Genomic DNA, 19,717 nt, shown 5'->3' with positions numbered 1-19,717 from the left:
GACTCGCATTTAACAGTTAAGGGAGCGTGTGAAAACTCTCTCCCGTCCTTCCGGAAGCATGGTAAGGGAATCTCTATAAAGAATTGTTCATGTCTACAGAACATGCCCTCCTTCTTCACGTGTGTTGTAATGGCTTTCTTTTCCTGTAATTACATCTTGTCTATGTTCTTCATTCTGATGATGCTTAGTGTTCTGGAATGTCAGGACTAAGCCAGCTGTGGAATGTGTGTGAGCAGTGAGATCATTATCTTACTGACAGTTGGGTGGATGAGTTGTTTATACCTACTACTGAAAATAAACCTGAGACACCCTACTTCAAGCCTCAGCATCTTTCTTCTTCAAAGAGGTTTACTTTTCAACACTGGCGACGACTGGGATCTCAACTCAACTCCAACTTTCATCTCATTTCTGGCGAACTACAATATTTCATCTCTTCTCTTCAAAGAAGACCTTTTACATCAAGTAAGAACGTTCCTTACTTAATAAATTTCGCTTAGAGACATTTTTTTAATTATTCCTGTCAACTACTGCTTAGAACCCTCTGCTCGGCATTTGCGCAATCTCTAAAACTCTTCCTAATATCTCTACTAGCATTCAGTGACTTTACTTCCCTGAGATAACGAGGTAGCTGTGATAGTTTGTACTAAGAGTGCACTAATCACGCACTTTTCTCATTAACAGTAATTTGGGAAATAATCAAATTACTCACGCTAGCCCTCGCGCTTCTTCACGCGCTCTGGTCGTTATCAACTGCGCGTTCTCCTGCCTGCAGAAGCCATGACGCCTTGAAGTTCTGGATATCCCTCGTCACAGGTTGGAATGCATGGGGGCTGAAACGCATGAAGGGCGTACACTAATTTCAGAACTTCTCCTGGATTGGTGGATAAGAAGCTGTATCCTGATTGGCTGCTGTGTATTTTAACGTAATCTGATTCGCTCGAAAGCTTGCTGGATGCTACAACAATGGGTTGCTAAGCAAACATCGTCATAAACAGTTGAGGAGTTTTTTTTAAGAGAGAGTCTTCGCCGTCTTTGATAACTTTACTACTGAACACATGTTACGTGAACAAACGTGGAAGCTCCTTTCTGTGTTTATATTCATTTTTGCGCTGACACGCACAGCACTCTCTTTGCAACCTCCAGCGTGTCAATTGCCTTTATCTAATAGCGCTGACACGCACAGCTTAACGCCCTGATTTAAAGTCTTCCTTTTCAATAGCTGGTGTGTCAATGGTTCTGATCCAAAAAGCGCTGACACGCACAGCTTAATACCGAACAGCGCTGACACACACAGCTAATTTGTTTGTCTTTTAGCGTGTCAATCATCTTTATTTTTACAGCGCTGACACACACAGCCTAACGGCGTTACTCTAGTGTGTCAATCGTCTTGATCCTAACAGCGCTGACACGCACAGCTTAACGCCGAACAGCGCTGACACGCACAGCTAATCTTCTTGCCTTTTGGCGTGTCAGTCATCTTTATTGTTAACAGTGCTGGCACGCTCAGCTCAACGGAATTGCTCTCAGCCTTCTTCTTAACATTTAGTGTGCCAATCATCCTCAACTCAACAGCGCTGACACGCACAGCTCTTTGCTACCAGACACTTGGTTATTGGATCAGTTTTTTTTGCACATCTTTATCTCCTCTTAACATGCAAAACGTCACTGCAGCCCCATTTTTTCTACAATCCCCAGGTGACCCTCCCATTAAATGGTCCAAGTGGAAGAAGGTTTTCGAGCGCTACGCTCGAGTCTGTGGTACTTCTTTAAGTGTGGAGAGGAAGACAGCTTTATTGATGCATTGTCTGGGGTCTGAGGGACAGGATGTCTTTGACCATTTACCGGATGTCCCTAGCAGTTCCAGTTCGGGTCTCAATGAGTATGAGCAGTGTATTTATAAACTTGATGCTCACTACTTGCCAAAAGTTAGCACCATCTTGGAAAGATACCATTTTGGCAAACGTATGCAAAAGGATGAGGAAAATATAGAGAATTATATAACGGAACTTAGACGCTTAGCTTCTAGTTGTAAGTTTGACGCACTAATGGATGAAAGAATACGTGACCAGTTTATGCTTGGTTGTGTATCTGAGAAAGTACGTGACGAACTCTGGATGAAAGATGAACCTTCTTTGGATGAAGTTCTAGTAGTCGCTAAGAGAATAGAACACTCTTTACAATGTGTAAAGGTGATAAAAAAGGATCTTAATAAAGATGTGTCGCTGATTAATACAAATTCGGCGTCTAGGAAAGAAGCGGACAAGGGTGACTCTCACGTAAAGACCCGTGTTAAAGATATGAGTGCAAATAAATCTAATGAGAATTCTAACAGAGGTGGGAAGTGTTACAGATGCAATAGCACTTCACATTGGGCAAATGATAAGTCATGTCCTGCACTAAATGTTACATGTTCTCATTGTAAGAAGAAGGGTCACTTTGTAAGTGCCTGCAGATTCAAAAATTTAAAGAAAAAAGTTAGTGAAGTCTCTGATGGCAGCACATCAGATCAACATGATTTTGAGTGTGGACAAATTGTGGTCCAGGTTGGGGCTGAGGGGCCTCTTGATTTCATCTTGGTGGAGGGTCACAGAACCAAGGTTTTGTTTGATTCAGGAGCCAAAATTACTATCATTTCTAGCAGATTCTTTGAAGATAATTTGTGCAAGAAAGTTAAACTATTGAAGCCAGACATTCGTCCAACTGCATATGGAGGTGATCCCATTGAGTTAAGGGGTTACTTTAATGGTCTAATTGAATACGGGGAACGTTTTGCTAGTGGGAAGGTTTATGTTTCAAAGAAAGGTGATAGCATTATTAGCTGGTGGCACCAAAAAGATCTTGGTGTCATGTTAGACCCGAACAGCAATCCTCCTATCATTTTGAGAGAAAAAAAAAGTGTTGAGTCGGTGGTGGATGGTTCTTCACTACAGGCTCTTTTGATAAGCCAATATCCACTGGTTTTTGGTGACAAGCTAGGTTGCCTTAAGGGTTACTGTCATAAGATTAAACTTTTTCCTGGCTCAGCTCCTGTTTCCTGTAAAGTCAGAAATGTTCCGTTCACTGTCAAGGAAGATATGCTTAAGGAGTTAAATAAACTGAAGTCCCAGGGCATAATTGAGGAGGTGGAGGGTACATCTTGGCTTGCTCCGGTGGTGGCCGCAAGGAAACCTGACAACTCTTTGAGGCTCTGTGTGGACCTCAGACAACTCAATAAATGCGTTCAGGTAGATAAATATCCCTTACCTAACATTTCTGAGCTGTTGAGCATGGTAGGTGGGGCAAAGGTATTTAGTACAATTGACCTAACATCGGCGTACCATCAAATCTTACTTGATGAGTCCTCCAGAGATCTTACTGCCTTTATTACTCCGTTCGGGACATTTAGATTTATTAGACTTCCATTTGGCCTGGTTTCTGCTGCCTCAGTTTTTCAACGGGTCATGGAGAAGGTCTTAATTAACATCCCTGGAATTTGTGTGTACCAAGATGACATTTTGGTATATGGATCTACGGTTGCTGAACATGAAAGAAGGGTTAGGCAAGTGCTGGACAGGCTTACCTCTCACAATTTGACTGTAAAGAAGGAAAAGTGTAAGTTTGGTCTCGACAAAATTGACTATTTGGGGCACACTATTAGTGCGGAAGGTGTAGTTCCAAAAGCTGACCTTGTGAATACCATTAGAAATCTTGTGGTTCCTTCTTCCAAGGAGGAACTCATGAGATTTTTAGGTATGGCTGAATACTATAATAAATTCATAAAGAATTTTGCTGAGGTCACGTTCAATATGAGAAATTTGTTAAAGAAAGGAGAGAAGTTTAGTTGGAATAGTTTGTGTGACAAGGAATTTAATGACATAAAAATGAAATTACAGAATGCTCCAAATTTAAGGAATTTTGACCCCAGTAAGAGCTCTATTATATCTACTGATGCAAGTCTGAAAGGTATTGGTGCAGTCCTGTATCAAGGGGGTGTTCTGCCAGAAAATACCATCATGTTTATATCTAGGTGTTTGAAAGGAGCTGAATGTCGCTATTCTGTAATTGAACGTGAAGCCCTTGCGGTACACTGGGCCATTAAGAAATTAAAAAAGTTTTTGTGGGGGACCTCATTTGTTGTAAGAACTGATCACAAGCCCCTTTGTGAAGTACTAACTAAAAAAGGGATTGACTCGATATCTCCCAGAATTTCAAAATGGGTGGTTGGATTACAGGGGTTTAACTTCATTGTTAAACATGTTCCGGGGTCAGAAAATGTTGTTGCGGATACTCTTTCTAGGTTAGTTCCTGACGAACAACAAGACAAACTGGATCAGGATTCAGATCCATCTTTTAGTCTTCCACAGGACTTTGTCTGTGGAGTAGATTATAAGGTTATTTCTCGTGAGAGGTGGTTGGATGCTTGTAAGTGTGACAACACTATTCAAGAAGTCTCCAAATTAATCTGTGAGGGTTGGAACCATAAAGATCAAGGCAGTGACTCCGTGAGAGATTTTTGGTTGGTAAAAGACCAACTTTCAAGTTGTGAGGGTTTGTTGTTGAGAGGTCACAAATTAGTACCCCCTGTGTCTTTAAGGAAAGAGGTTTTGGATTTGGCACATGAGGCACACTTAGGAATTTCTAAAACTAAGGAGAGGGTGCGTTCTAGCTATTGGTGGCCGGGTTTAGACACACAGATTGAACATTTAGTCAGGGAATGTGTTCAATGTGCTCTTAGTGAAAAGGTTTTGAAAACTAGAACACAGCCCATGGAAAAAAGAGTTCGTCCGTGTGGCCCCTGGAAGGATATTGCTCTTGATATTTTAGGGCCTATTCATGGGGATGGTTCTGACACGTTTGTTATAGTGGTCATGGATTTGTTTTCAAGGTGGCCAGAAGTGATTTTTGTGAAGAATATTAATTCTGCTACGGTTATTCGATGTCTAAAAGATATTATTGCCAAGGAAGGGATTCCTGAGACTTTGCTTACAGACAATGGGGTACAACTTGTTTCGAGTGAGATGGAGAGTTTTCTTGGTGATTGTGGCATTGTTCACAAGAAATGTTCTTTGTATCACCCAGAATCCAATGGAACAGTAGAAAGGTTCAACAGGGTTTTGAAGGAAACGGTGTCTTTAGCAAAGTCCAATGGTCTTAATTGGCAGGAGGAGGTTTTGAAAAGAGTGTCTGTGTATCGGTTTACCCCACATACCACTACAGGGAAGTCTCCTTTTCTTTTATTTCGTGGAAGGGACCCTGTTACTTTTTTAGATCCACCATGGGTAAATAAATTTCTGACTAGCAGATCTCGTGAGGTGGATTCTACATCATGGCAAGAACAGGAAGATTTGAAATGTTCTAAGAGTAAAAAAAACTATGATGTTCGTCATGCTGTTAAGTCAACGAAGGTTAAGGTGGGTGATTGGGTTCGGATCAAGAGACCTGGTTTTGCTGTGTCTGGATCTAAGTTCACCAAACCGGTAAAAGTTGTGAAAGTGTTTAAGAATGCTGTTAGAACTAGTGATCACAGGGTTTGGAATCTAGGTCGTGTTGCTCTATGCAATACTGATGTGTCATCAAGCTTTCCTCACTCTGCCATGGAAGGGGAAGGTGCTCCGGAGGTTAATATAAGGCCAAGGAGGAATACTTGTTTTCCCTCCCATTTGAAGGACTATGTCATGTAATTAATGTCACATGATGTTAATGTGTTTTGTTTGTGTTTTGTTTAGGGGTAAAGGAGGGAGATATGTTGTAATGGCTTTCTTTTCCTGTAATTACATCTTGTCTATGTTCTTCATTCTGATGATGCTTAGTGTTCTGGAATGTCAGGACTAAGCCAGCTGTGGAATGTGTGTGAGCAGTGAGATCATTATCTTACTGACAGTTGGGTGGATGAGTTGTTTATACCTACTACTGAAAATAAACCTGAGACACCCTACTTCAAGCCTCAGCATCTTTCTTCTTCAAAGAGGTTTACTTTTCAACAACGTGCTATACAGTATTGGGGCCATTTGATTATGCAAGAAGCATGGGCTCTGACACCTACGCTGAGATCTCATAGATAACAGTCAAGAGGATGGTATCAGGGCGATCTGCAGGGCTTAATTTGTGTCGGTGTTTGCCAGGGGTGGGTTCCAGCACTCATTATTAGGGGCTTTCACTTTTTTCATCATCAGGCTTTAACCCATAGCAAGAGAGGCAGGTAAGGGGAAAAGAGGAAGTTGAGGGTATAAAACAGAGACAAAGAAAACCCTAATTGGAAAGAGCGTGCAGGAGTGAGATAAAGAGGCAGAAAGTTTAGGACAGTGAAAGACTGAGGCGTGATGAGGTGGAATCAAGACTAGACCTGGTATTTGGTAACACTGTTAGTGACACTTGGAAGAGTCAAACGACATGACCGCCTGAAGAGGGAGAAGGACAGACCAGGCGCTGTGTGCAGACCGCAGGACAGGGTGAATAAACACATGATGTACCGATGTTCTGAGAGAAACAATCTACATTCACTAGTGCGTTTTAGACCTCAGACTTACTATTACCCTTGAAAAAGCTCCAAGTGCAAGCCTGTTACGGGCAAAACAAATGTTACCAAACAATTAAGAATGAGGCAAAGAGTTAAGCATAGAGAAGTAAAGGCAGCAAGATGCAAGACCAAGAAATAAACAAGATAAGAACTAAAAATCTAAACGAAATGATTGTGTTGTTATACGGAACCATCATATGCACTTTTATTCGTATAACTAGCTATTGAGTTTCCTGTACACTTCAGTCGTTTCAAAAATGTGCTAGAGTTGTGCACACTGAGATAATTTTTCTGACAAAGTACTGAAGCCGTACTCTGTGGTCCAAAGACATGAATGCTGGCAGTGTATGCAGGCTGTGCACAGTGACGCACAGAGACTAATCCTAGCACGGTTCACGAGTCGTACAGAGTACCATAGAGACAGTAATGACGGCAGTGTACTCGGGCCACACCCAGTGAAAGAGACCCGCGGCGACAGTGTACTCGGGCCACACCCAGTGAAAGAGACCCGCGGCGACAGTGTACTCGGGCCACACCCAGTGAAAGAGACCCGCGGCGACAGTGTACTCGGGCCACACCCAGTGAAAGAGACCCGCGGCGACAGTGTACTCGGGCAACACCCAGTGAAAGAGACCCGCGGCGACAGTGTACTCGGGCCACACCCAGTGAAAGAGACCCGCGGCGACAGTGTACTCGGGCAACACCCAGTGAAAGAGACCCGCGGCGACGGTGTACTCGGGCCACACCCAGTGAAAGAGACCCGCGGCGACAGTGTACTGGGGCCACACCCAGTGAAAGAGACCCGCGGCGACAGTGTACTGGGGCCACACCCAGTGAAAGAGACCAGCGGCGACAGTGTACTCGGGCCACACCCAGTGAAAGAGACCCGCGGCGACAGTGTACTCGGGCCACACCCAGTGAAAGAGACCCGCGGCGACAGTGTACTCGGGCCACACCCATTGAAAGAGACCCGCGGCGACAGTGTACTCGGGCCACACCCAGTGAAAGAGACCCGCGGCAACAGTGTACTCGGGCCACACCCAGTGAAAGAGACCCGCGGCGACAGTGTACTCGGGCCACACCCAGTGAAAGAGACCCGCGGCGACAGTGTACTCGGGCCACACCCAGTGAAAGAGACCCGCGGCGACAGTGTACTCGGGCCACACCCAGTGAAAGAGACCTGCGGCAACAGTGTACTCGGGCCACACCCAGTGAAAGAGACCCGCGGCGACAGTGTACTCGTGCCACACCCAGTGAAAGAGACCCGCGGCAACAGTGTACTCGTGCCACACCCAGTGAAAGAGACCCGCGGTGACAGTGTGCTCGGGCCACACCCAGTGAAAGAGACCCGCGGAGACAGTGTACTCAGGCCACACCCAGTGAAAGAGACCAGCGGCGACGGTGTACTCGGGCCACACCCAGTGAAAGAGACCCGCAGGGACAGTGTGCTCGGGCCACACCCAGTGAAAGAGACCCGCGGAGACAGTGTACTCAGGCCACACCCAGTGAAAGAGACCCGCGGCGACAGTGTACTCGGGCCACACCCAGTGAAAGAGACCCGCGGCGACAGTGTACTCAGGCCACACCTAGTGAAAGAGACCCGCGGCGACAGTGTACTCGGGCCACACCCAGTGAAAGAGACCCGCGGCGACAGTGTACTCGGGCCACACCCAGAGAAAGAGACCCGCGGCGACAGTGTACTCGGGCCACACCCAATGAAAGAGACCCGCGGCGACAGTGTGCTCGGGCCACACCCAGTGAAAGAGACCCGCGGAGACAGTGTACTCAGGCCACACCCAGTGAAAGAGACCCGCGGCGACGGTGTACTCGGGCCACACCCAGTGAAAGAGACCCGCGGCGACAGTGTACTCGGGCCACACCCAGTGAAAGAGACCCGCGGAGACAGTGTACTCGGGCCACACCCAGTGAAAGAGACTCGCGGCGACAGTGTACTCGGGCCACACCCAGTGAAAGAGACCCACGGCGACAGTGTACTCGGGCCACACCCAGTGAAAGAGACCCGCGGCGACAGAGTACTCAGGCCACACCCAGTGAAAGAGACCCGCGGCGACAGAGTACTCGTGCCACACCCAGTGAAAGAGACTAGCGGCGACAGTGTGCTCGGGCCACACCCAGTGAAAGAGACCCGCGGAGACAGTGTACTCAGGCCACACCCAGTGAAAGAGACCCGCGGCGACGGTGTACTCGGACCACACCCAGTGAAAGAGACCTGCGGGGACAGTGTGCTCGGGCCACACCCAGTGAAAGAGACCCGCGGCAACAGTGTGCTCGGGCCACACCCAGTGAAAGAGACCCACGGCGACAGTGTACTCGGGCCACACCCAGTGAAAGAGACCCACGGCGACAGTGTACTCAGGCCACACCCAGTGAAAGAGACCCGTGGCGACAGTGTACTCAGGCCACACCCAGTGAAAGAGACCCGCGGCGACAGTGTACTCGGCCACACCCAGTGAAAGAGACCCGCGGCGACAGTGTACTCGGGCCACACCCATTGAAAGAGACCCGCGGCGACAGTGTACTCGGGCCACACCCAGTGAAAGAGACCCGCGGCGACAGTGTACTCGGTCCACACCCAGTGAAAGAGACCCGCGGCGACGGTGTACTCGGGCCACACCCAGTGAAAGAGACCCGCGGCGACGGTGTACTCGGGCCACACCCAGTGAAAGAGACCCACGGCGACAGTGTACTCGGGCCACACCCAGTGAATGAGATCCGCGGCGACAGTGTACTCGGGCCACACCCAATGAAAGAGACCCACGGGGACAGTGTACTCGGGCCACACCCAGTAAAAGAGACCTGCGGAGACAGTGTACTCACGCCACACCCAGTGAAAGAGACCCGCGGCGACAGTGTACTCACGCCACACCCAGTGAAAGAGACCCGCGGGGACAGTGTACTCGGGCCACACCCAGTGAAAGAGACCTGCGGGGACAGTGTACTCGGGCCACACCCAGTGAAAGAGACCCGCGGAGACAGTGTACTCGGGCCACACCCAGTGAAAGAGACCTTGCGGGACAGTGTACTCTGGCCACACCCAGTGAAAGAGACCCACAGCGACAGTGTACTCACACCACACCCAGTGAAAGAGACCCTCGGCGACAGTGTACTCAGGCCACACCCAGTGAAAGAGACCCGCGGCGACAGTGTACTCGGGCCACACCCAGTGAAAGAGACCCTCGGCGACAGTGTACTCAGGCCACACCCAGTGAAAGAGACCCGTGCCGACAGTGTACTCGGGCCACACCCAGTGAAAGAGACCTGCGGGGACAGTGTACTCGGGCCACACCCAGTGAAAGAGACCTGCAGGGACAGAGTACTCGGGTCACACCCAGTGAAAGAGACCCACGGTGACCGTGTACTCACAGAGATGAACAGACACCAATGCTGACAGACCCTGGCTGCAGGAGGTGAGACAGGCCAATTGTGGAAGTGTACTCACAGGGACGCACAGACACAAATTCTGACAGTGTACATAGACTTTGCATAGCGATAATTTGATAGTGTCAATGTACCCAAGTTATGCATAGTAGTTTATTGTATTTTAGCTTTTGTGTAGTGCTTACTATCCCTATGTGAGGGGCTGAAGCACTTACCCTACAGATAGCAAGCTACACCAGCTAGGGTTTAGGGTTGGTAGGGTAGTGGGTTGGTTTTGAAGTATATGGGAAGTGTTTCCATTTTGTGTGTGATGAGAGCTGCGGTTCGGTAATTGTGTTATTGAACACAGCGCCTGGTGCTGCGATGGGAGAGAGTCTGTGAGAGCAGACACTATAATTAGAACTAACCAGCTTAGCCACAGGGGCAGCAGGATTCATTGTGCCTGCACACTAAGAGAGGCTGTGTAATTCACACAAGGACATGCACCAAGCAGGGATGCTCTCAAATGATTAAGAAGATAGAAAAATGACATGAACAGCAATTGGTGACATAAGCATTAGCCTCACACCATTCATTTTTACTTATTTATTAATTTGTTAATGGCAGTGTCACTTTCCATGGTTGCACAGGGGAGTAACACAGGCTTCACAGCCCCTACCGTGCAGGGGTGCCCCAACACATTAGGGGGCCCTAACCCTTCAGAGGGCCCCTCTCCGCGCAAGGTTAATGGATATCTGTAAGATATGAGAGACGCAGAGTCCCTCTTTACATTCTTCAAAGGGCCTCATCATTTTACACTACATCACAGATGCAATAGAAATGCACACCATGAAGGAGGAAAGATGTAGAAGAGCGATCAAGGCTGGACACCTGAGCACAAACCATATTAGTGTGCAGACCCATTACTAACAGGGTACTCCTCCTCCACAGAGAGGGATGAAGATGGGCTAACAATGACAGTGTACACAGATTATACACAATGACTAATACACATGTACTAATGCTGAGTGTCCACACTGTGTTAATGTGTGTGGGTGTGTGATTGTGCATGTGTGTGAGTAGATACACAGCTGAGGAGGCTTGCAGTGTCCTCAGGCTATGCATAGTGATAAACCATAAAGATCCACCCTCAGAACAGGTTCAGAAAAAATATTTACATGTCCTCCCAGGGTAAAGTATGTTTCCTACAATGGTGGGAAAAACACACAGTGTTGTAAAAATACTTTATGGTTTGTAAACTACAGAAGAAGGACATATCCACCTCCACTACTTTTGATAAGTAGTACCTCTCCACTCCCCCCTTTGTGTTTTTCATTTTTATGCATAGTGATGCACAGCTACTCCATGCTTGCACTCTCAACAAGCTGTGCATAGAGATAAACATTTACTCTTGACCTCAGTGTAATCAGACTGTGCAAAGTGTTTCACAGATGCTTATCCTTGCAGTGTAACTATCCAGTGAGTGATGCACAGCTATTGATGCTTGCAGTGTCTTCCGAAGATGCACAATACAAGACTACTCAAGGTTGTAGCTAGTGATTCACATTGTTCCTCACGCCTGCAGGTCTTCCGACTGTGCACCATGCGCAGATACTGATGGTTATACTGTCATCAAGCTGTGTCTACTGATACACAGCTGCTGACACTTGTAGGGTCCTCAGGCTGTGCATGCTGATGCACACATAAGCAAGTTTGGGATCAGGTGCTCAGTAGAAAGAATGCCACTGGTTTTAGATTTCTCTGACTTCCTTTACCTTGTGACTTCCTTTTCCACAGGTCCCCCGTCTCTGGGCGTTGAGTGGCCTCAGCAGTGTCCAGACGAAGCATGAGCACAAAAATGAGCAAAGCTGCCAGCCGCCATGTTATCTTCAAGAAGACATCACGTGACAAGGCAGTAAGTGCTTCCTGGACCTCATGACTCAATGCTGCCATTATTCCTCACTGCTGCTCTGCATAAGGGCGTAGCCAGAAAATCAAAATACCCCCCCCCCCCCTGAACTAAACTCTGATCGCAGTAAGCAAGCAAAGAGAATGAGCCCATGAAAGAATTCCCTAGTCTCTTCTATCAAAGCATCTATCCAGTCATCTTTTCACCTTTCCATCCACCAGCTGATATCCACATTTCATCTTTACATTCTGCCATCCATTAATTTTTTCATTCATCATTCAATCTATCCCTATTCCATCCATTCATCAACTCTGCCATCCACCCATTCACTTTACCATCCACTGGTCCGCTCATCCATCCACCCATCCTCCATCCATCCTTCCATCTATTCCATCTGCCATGCGTTCACTTCGCCCTTCACTCATCCATCCATCTACTCTGCCATCCATCCATCCACTTTGCCATCCATGTTGCCATCCATCCATCCATCCACTTTGCCATCCATCCATCCATTTTGCCATCTAGTCATCATACATTCATCCATACTTCCATCCACCCATCCATGCATTTGTCCATCCACTCTGCTATGCTTTCATTGTATTTTCACCTACTTATCCATCAAACCTTTTACTGTGCCATCCTTTCACCTGTCCAGCCACCTATCCATTCACCCCTTTACTCTGCCATCCTTTCACCTGTTCATTCACCTATCCATTTACTCAGTTATTCATTAATCCATCCCTTTACTCTGCCATCCTTGTACCTGTCCATCCACCTATCCAGTCACTCCTCCTTTTACCCACTCAGCCATCTACCCACTCATTCCTTCACCCACTGATCCATCCATCCTTTCACCCTCCTTTCCATTCAATATTTCTTCCATTGTTCCCTCTTCTATTTACCTATCTTTTCTTGTTCCTTGCACCTGCTTGCTCTTCTACGAACAATGCATTCCTTCATAGTTATAATTATCAGATTTTGTCTGCCGAGTTGCAGACAGAAGAGGTCCATTAAGAACCCCACCCCGCTGGAGCTGCTAAAGCAGGGGGTTCACAACTCCCTCAGCTCCGCACATTGGTGTGTTATGGTCCTATTGACTGTTGGCGGCTAACCACAACCTGCATGATTTCCTTCAACACTTTCTTTTCACATCTTTTTAGTGTCTGGATACAGACAGCCCTAGCTGCCGTGGATATAGGTTAATGCTTGTACTGTATCAGGGCCGGTCGTACGGCCCTTGACTAAGTTACTGCGGGAGGACACTCTGGGGATGTTTCTCTTTTGACCTTAGAAAACCTGAAAGAATCCCTTTACACAATACTACCAATGTAATAATACTTTGGCCATGGCCAGGCAGTACTTCTAGCTGGGAAGCCTTGTCTAATTGAATGTTGGTGAACAACAGGCATTTCCAATTGTGGGTACACTTATTTAGCTCTGATGTACTAGGACCTTATATACTAATGAATTGCAATTGGATAACCAAGTTAGTCTCTTTGTTTTCTATTGAGTTTTTATGAAAAAAGGGCTAGTGGTCAAGGTCAGCACCAAGAGGAGGAAAAGGAGTTAGATCTCAGATAGTGAATGACACAAATAGTTGCTCTCAATAAACTCAATGGCAAGCAAATGCTATACATTTGGAAAAGAATAGGAATTTTATTTACCTAAGCAGGTCAATTAAAATTAAGACAGAAAAGCAATTAGAAGGGTCTTACACTTTCTGGGTATAGTCGCCGAAAATAATTCTAGCTCGTATGCAGTAAGGCGATATAGCATGTGGCAATGTGTTCTGGCATCCTAGGGTAACTTTGGAAACTCTTAGCATCAAGGTTTGTGCTATGAGCAATGATAATAAATCTCAATCAGTGCAGCAAAGCTGCTGGCAGAACCCCTTTCAGAGGGTCACGCAAAAAGCAGGGGCTACTGGGCCCAACCGTGGTGGTTGAGGCCTTTTATTCCTGATGGCCCGGGGATGATCTACTATGGATTCAGAGTAACTGGGCCAAGTACCCCTTCTGCACTTGAGTCTGATGGTTGCATGGTCCACGCAGTCCAAGGCTCTCTCCTTCTGTTTGAAAAGGCTCCCGTGAGCTACTGACCAGACGAGCTTCAGTTGATGCACCTGCACCCTGTGATGAAACAACTTGTTGCTCTTAACTGATGAAGGAATGAATGCAGAAACATGTGTCTTGAGTTACACAGCAAAGGATGCACCAACAAAGGTGAAACATTAAAGACTACTACTGAAGTAAGTGTTATCATGCACTGCATTTACCATGATGCACTGGGCAAATTGAGTGCTGGGATGTGAGGCATTGTGCTTCCACCCTCCTTCTGTTCCAGCCAAATACTTACTTTTAGGAAAAAAGAATAAAGTATTTTATTTCTCCTGCTAAGTAACACAAAGGAAATATACAATATCCATAAACAATTACACAGTCCCCCTTGAGGTAAGGGCTCTAGTGTTTTTATGGCGATTCCCTGTCGCACTCCCTCCTCGTGTTAGAGATAGTGGTTATTCCCCATTCGCTATTGGTAATATCCAGGGTATGACTCACTAGCCATCAATGTCTCTAGAGTCCACATTGACTCTAAGCTAAAGTCAACAGTGTTCTAGTACTGCAGCGCTGCTAGCAGCAAGTTACTCCTGGGCCAAAAGGCCAGAAAACCAGTCGTACTCACACCGGTAGATGTGAAGCATGTGGAGTTTCTGAGAGCACCCTGCCCACAGTTCGCAGCAGCTGTAGCTAAGTTCTGGTAAGTCATCTGCACGCTGCCCAGGCAGCGGATCACTGACAAAATATCGAAGGTCAAAAAATCGACCTACAAAAATATCTGAGCAAAAATATCGATGTCAAGAATATCGACATCCTATCTACAACATGGTAAGTACAAAAATATCGAAAATAAAATATAGAATGTCAAAAATTTCGTTTTTCAAAATATAGGTCATTTTTTAGTTAAAAAAAATTATGTTAAATAAACCAAATAATACTTATAAATAAAATAAACATAATCAAATATATTTTATAACGTTTAAAATTAATAATTAATATATATAATTTAATAAAACATTAATTAAATATATACATATAATATATAATATATACTTACTTAATCAGTTTTAATAATTGTTTTAATAACTTATAAATTATTACAAATTATTATAAATTACAAATACATCATACACATAAAACAATAACATGAATACAAATTAAATAATTATATATAACACATTTAAAAAATTACATTTAATTTAAATATTGTTAAAATTGATTATATATTACATTAGCTAAAATAATACAAAAAATATTAAATAGCACAGACAATAAAACTACTACTCCAGCTCCAAAAAAAACAACAGTAAGGAAAATGTTGGATAGCGTAGGGGGAAAAATTACTATTCTAACTCCAGAGAGTGCAACAGTAGAGAAAGTGTTGGATAGCGTAGGGGTAAAAATTACTATTCCCACTCCAGAGAGTGCAACATTAGGGAAAGTGTTAGATAGCGTAGGGGTAAAAATTACTATTCCAACTCCAGAGAGTGCAACAGTAGGTAAAGTGTTGGATAGCGTAGGGGTAAAAATTACTATTCCCACTCGAGAGAGTGCAACAGTAGGGAAAGTGTTGGATAGCGTAGGGGTAAAAATTACAATTCCCACTCCCGACAGTGCAACAATAGGGAAAGTGTTGGATAGCGTAGGGGTAGAAATTACTATTCCAACTCCAGAGAGTGCAACAGTAGAGAAAGTGTTGGATAGCGTAGGGGTAAAAATTACTATTCCCACTCCAGAGAGTGCAACATTAGGGAAAGTGTTGGATAGCGTAGGTGTAAAAATTACTATTCCCACTCCAGAGAGTGCAACAGTAGGGAAAGTGTTGGATAGCGTAGGGGTAAAAATTACTATTCCAACTCCACAGAGTGCAACAGTAGGGAAAGTGTTGGATAGCGTAAGGGTCAAAGTTACTATTCCAACTACAGAGAGTGCAACAGTACAGAAAGTGCTGGATAGCGTAGGGATAAAAATTACTATTCCAACTCCAGAGAGTGCAACAGTAGGGGAAGTGTTGGATAGCGTAGAAGTTAAAAATAACATACTTATAAATAAAATATTTATTTAAAATAATTAGTGATTTAATTATTAAATAACTCAAAATTATTTACAAATACCAATAAATTATGATTACAAACATAACTACCAATTAATAATTAATTAACAATAAATTAATATTAAATAACATTAAAAAATAATTAATAAATATTAATTACCAAATAATAAATATTACACAATAAAATATTTTTCATAACCAAAAACATATGAATTATTAAAAAGTAATTACCAATTAAAAATATTGAACAATTAACAAAAATTATACCACAAAATAATAATGAAACATTAATTACCAATTAATAATTACTTATTAATATATGAATTAGAAATATCAATACATAATATTTAATCATATTTAATTCACAATTAATGATTGATCAACAACAATTTTTTTTTCATAACCAAAATTTTATATTTTGAAATATTTGCCAATTAATAATTAATATCCAATTAATTAATTATCAACACCCAACAACAAATTTAATAATTACTTAATAACATTTCAATTACTTCCAAGACTATTCCCCTATAAACGCACAACACACTCCAATAATAAAATAATACACTTAACATAATTATCAATTAACCAATTAATAAAAATTAATGACCAATTAATACAAATTAATTACCAATTAATACTTAATTAACAATAATATAATTATCAATACCAATAAATGAAAATAAATTATTACTTAATTACAATTAAATTACTTCCCACCCTATTCCCCTATAAACCCACAACCCGCTACAGAACTTAAACGCAAAAATTAATTAAAATTAATTCATAATTCCTACAAATGTATAATTAATTTCATATAATTAAATTACTTCCCACCCTATTCCCCTATAAACCCAGAACCCGCTACAGTACTAAAACACAAAATTGACTTAAAAAACCATTATTAACGTATAAAAATTGTATACATATATTTTAAAACCAGTAAAACACTTAACAAAAAACATATAACACATGCATACTAAATACATAATAAAATACATAACAATAATATGAATATCGATATTAGTAACATCAATATCAGTAACATCGATATATTTGATATCGATATTACTAACTTCGATATTACTAACATCGATATAAAAATACTTACCTTAGGGTCGATATTCTGTCCATAGATATTATTGACATCGATATTCTGTCCCTTCGATATTTAAAACTCGATATTACTGTAGGTCGGTGCCTTGCCTGGGTGACGATGCACCGGTGTTTCCAGGGCAACCTCACTTGTCCAGTGGGGCAGTGCAAATCACAGTCCTTGGTGCTCCTGGTAACCCCAGCTGGCAAATGGGGTGACCGTAACTCACAGTCCATGACCTCTGGTCTGATCAGTACAGTGATGCTGTCTATGGCGGCACCTCCTGGCATACTGGGTCATTGTTTCATTTTCGCACAGGGCTAAAGCCCCTTTCAGCATTGGCAGTGTTTCTCCGGTGGCCCCTCCTGGCATAGTGGGCTTCCACTTCATTTTTGCACAGGGCTATTGCTCCTTTCCTCATGCCAGTGTTTCTCCAGCAGCCCCTCCTGGCTTTCGGGGTCGCCGCCTTCTTACCATACATGGGCTCTGGCCCAATTAGCACAGCATGACACTCAGCTTAATTCACTGCAGCCCACTCAGGGCATATGGGTGTCGCCAACTTTTTCTTGCATATAGGCAACAACCCAATTGGTGTAGCAGTCATTTCCAAACACCTCGCTACAACACATAGGCTCAGGCCCCATCAGGGCAGCACGACACATGGCTTAATTCACGGCAGCCCACTCCTGGCATATGGGTGTTATTTACTTTTTCTTGAACAGAGGCAACAACCCTTTTGAAGTGTATAGGGGACGTCTGCCCCCCTACCCTCCCCAGTGTGCGTCTCACACAGTTCAGCAATACACAATATTTCTGGGGGATCTCTGTACCTCCTCTCCATGTTTCACCATGCAGGTCTGTGTCTCCCAAGATGGAACACCCAGGGGCCTCCATGTATCGTATAATTCACAGGCACACATATAACCAGTGCATGTATTCAGCAGACACGCACTGCACTGTACCATATCCAACATGTATTGGACCACTCACAGGCACACATACATCCAACATATGCATTTAACATGCACACATTGTCCAGCACAGCATCCTTTATGTATTCTACCACTCGTAGGCACACATACATCCTGCATATACATATAACATGCATGTACTGTATCCTTCAGGTATTGTACCACTCACAGGTACACATACACCTACCCAGCTCCTGCATTTGTCCTACAGGCACCACACAGCACTACGTTCTTCAGTTACCGTACCACTCATTGGCACATGTGATCCAGCACATGCGTTCACCATAATATGTGTATTTGTAAAGCGCACGTTCACCCAAGGGTATCTTGGTGCTGAATAACAGATGTTTGTTGTCACCCAACTCAATGGTACTCATTTTATCAGTTGAGTTTCAGTTTATTGTTATAAGTTAATAAAAACCGTCAAAATATGTTTACAATTCTACTCATTTTATCAACATCAGAAGGTTGAGAGACTGAGTGGACCCACCGGGATTTGAACCTCTGACCATGGCTTCAAACAAAGACCCCTACAGGGGATGCATAGTCCACTTAGCCACCAGACCATGCATGCATTGCTCAGTACTTCCCTATTGCACCCTTCCCAGGAACTCAGACACCCAGCGCAGATACACCACTTCTGCGCAGCACTTAATGCCAATCTGATGTAGGACAAGAGTTATTTAAGCACAGAGCAGCAGAACATTAAAAGTGAGTGAGCCTGTAGGCCTCACTGCAGTGACACAGGTTAACAAGCATTTGCAATGCAATAGGTCTCGCATTTGCGAGAGTTTAAGCTATTGGCATTGTAAATGACAATGCCTTTTATTTATGTTTTAAAAATAAAAGTAATTGTCATTTACAATGCCAATTGCTCAAATTCTGGCTAATGCGAGACCTATTGCATTGCAAATGCTTGAGCTTTCATTGGCTGGGGAAGTCGCGGAATGATGGGGGCAGAGGAGGGGAAAAGCTTTTTACTTGAGTTGAGGTAAGCTTTTTCGTGCTCCTTGGCAGTCAACTGCATTAGACTCCCGGGTTGGTTTATCAGATCCAGAATTTGCAGATTCGATAATTCTGGGACCAGAGAAACCCTAAACCTTGGGTGTATTTCTCTCTTGGCAACTCGTCACAAGGGCCAAAGTAAACTACTCTACGCAAGACATCACAGGGAGTGAAACATTTCTAGCACACAACTCAAGGATGGTTAATGCACCCACTGTGCAGAAACTGAACATCAACAACTTATTTAGGAGCAATGGCTTAAAATCCCCTTCTTTTGGAGTGCAACTGCCAGCGAGTGGCGTTACCATGCTATAGTTCTGTAAAAGGTAAAGCTTCCCACCGCCTGAATGTCGTAGTCAATAATGTAGGTTAGCGCCATGTTTTCGTTTCTGACTAAAAGAAACACTCGGGATACAAATATCTCATGAATGAAAAAACTAAAAACTGGCGAGCAAAATCGTGAGGAGTAAATTGTTTAAAGGAACAATGACAATGCTGGAGGTAACTAATAAAGTAAGGAAAGGGTTACATTTAAAAGGTAAATGAAGAGGGTTTGTTTAAATGAAAAGGCTGTAGGAATCCTCCCGGGTAAATTTAAAAACAAATGCTCACTTTGCATTTTAAATAAAAATAATTTGTAACACACGGACAACACAGAGAGGACGTGAGAGCAAATCAAATGAGTAGCCTGATAAGACTTATGGGCTGATGAGGGAGATAAACTATGCGGTCTGGGGATATTGTGAGGTCTG

At 43.9% G+C, this 19,717-nt stretch overlaps 1 protein-coding gene across 1 annotated transcript in view; it reads left to right on the top strand.

Moving 5' to 3' along the window:
• Window positions 1–19,717, top strand: part of SAG (S-antigen visual arrestin) — a 125,380-nt gene that overhangs the window by 23,339 nt on the left and 82,324 nt on the right. The window contains exon 2 of the mRNA XM_085634680.1: window positions 11,672–11,789. Coding sequence (XP_085490806.1) covers window positions 11,721–11,789 — 69 coding nt within the window. The 5' untranslated portion in view covers window positions 11,672–11,720. The remainder of the gene's footprint in view (window positions 1–11,671; window positions 11,790–19,717) is intronic.

This window comes from Triturus cristatus, chromosome 11 (assembly GCF_964204655.1).
Source record: "Triturus cristatus chromosome 11, aTriCri1.1, whole genome shotgun sequence".
NCBI classification, from domain to species: Eukaryota; Metazoa; Chordata; class Amphibia; order Caudata; family Salamandridae; genus Triturus; species Triturus cristatus.
Note: the sequence above shows the minus strand (reverse complement) of the source record. Positions and strands in the feature narration are given on the sequence as shown.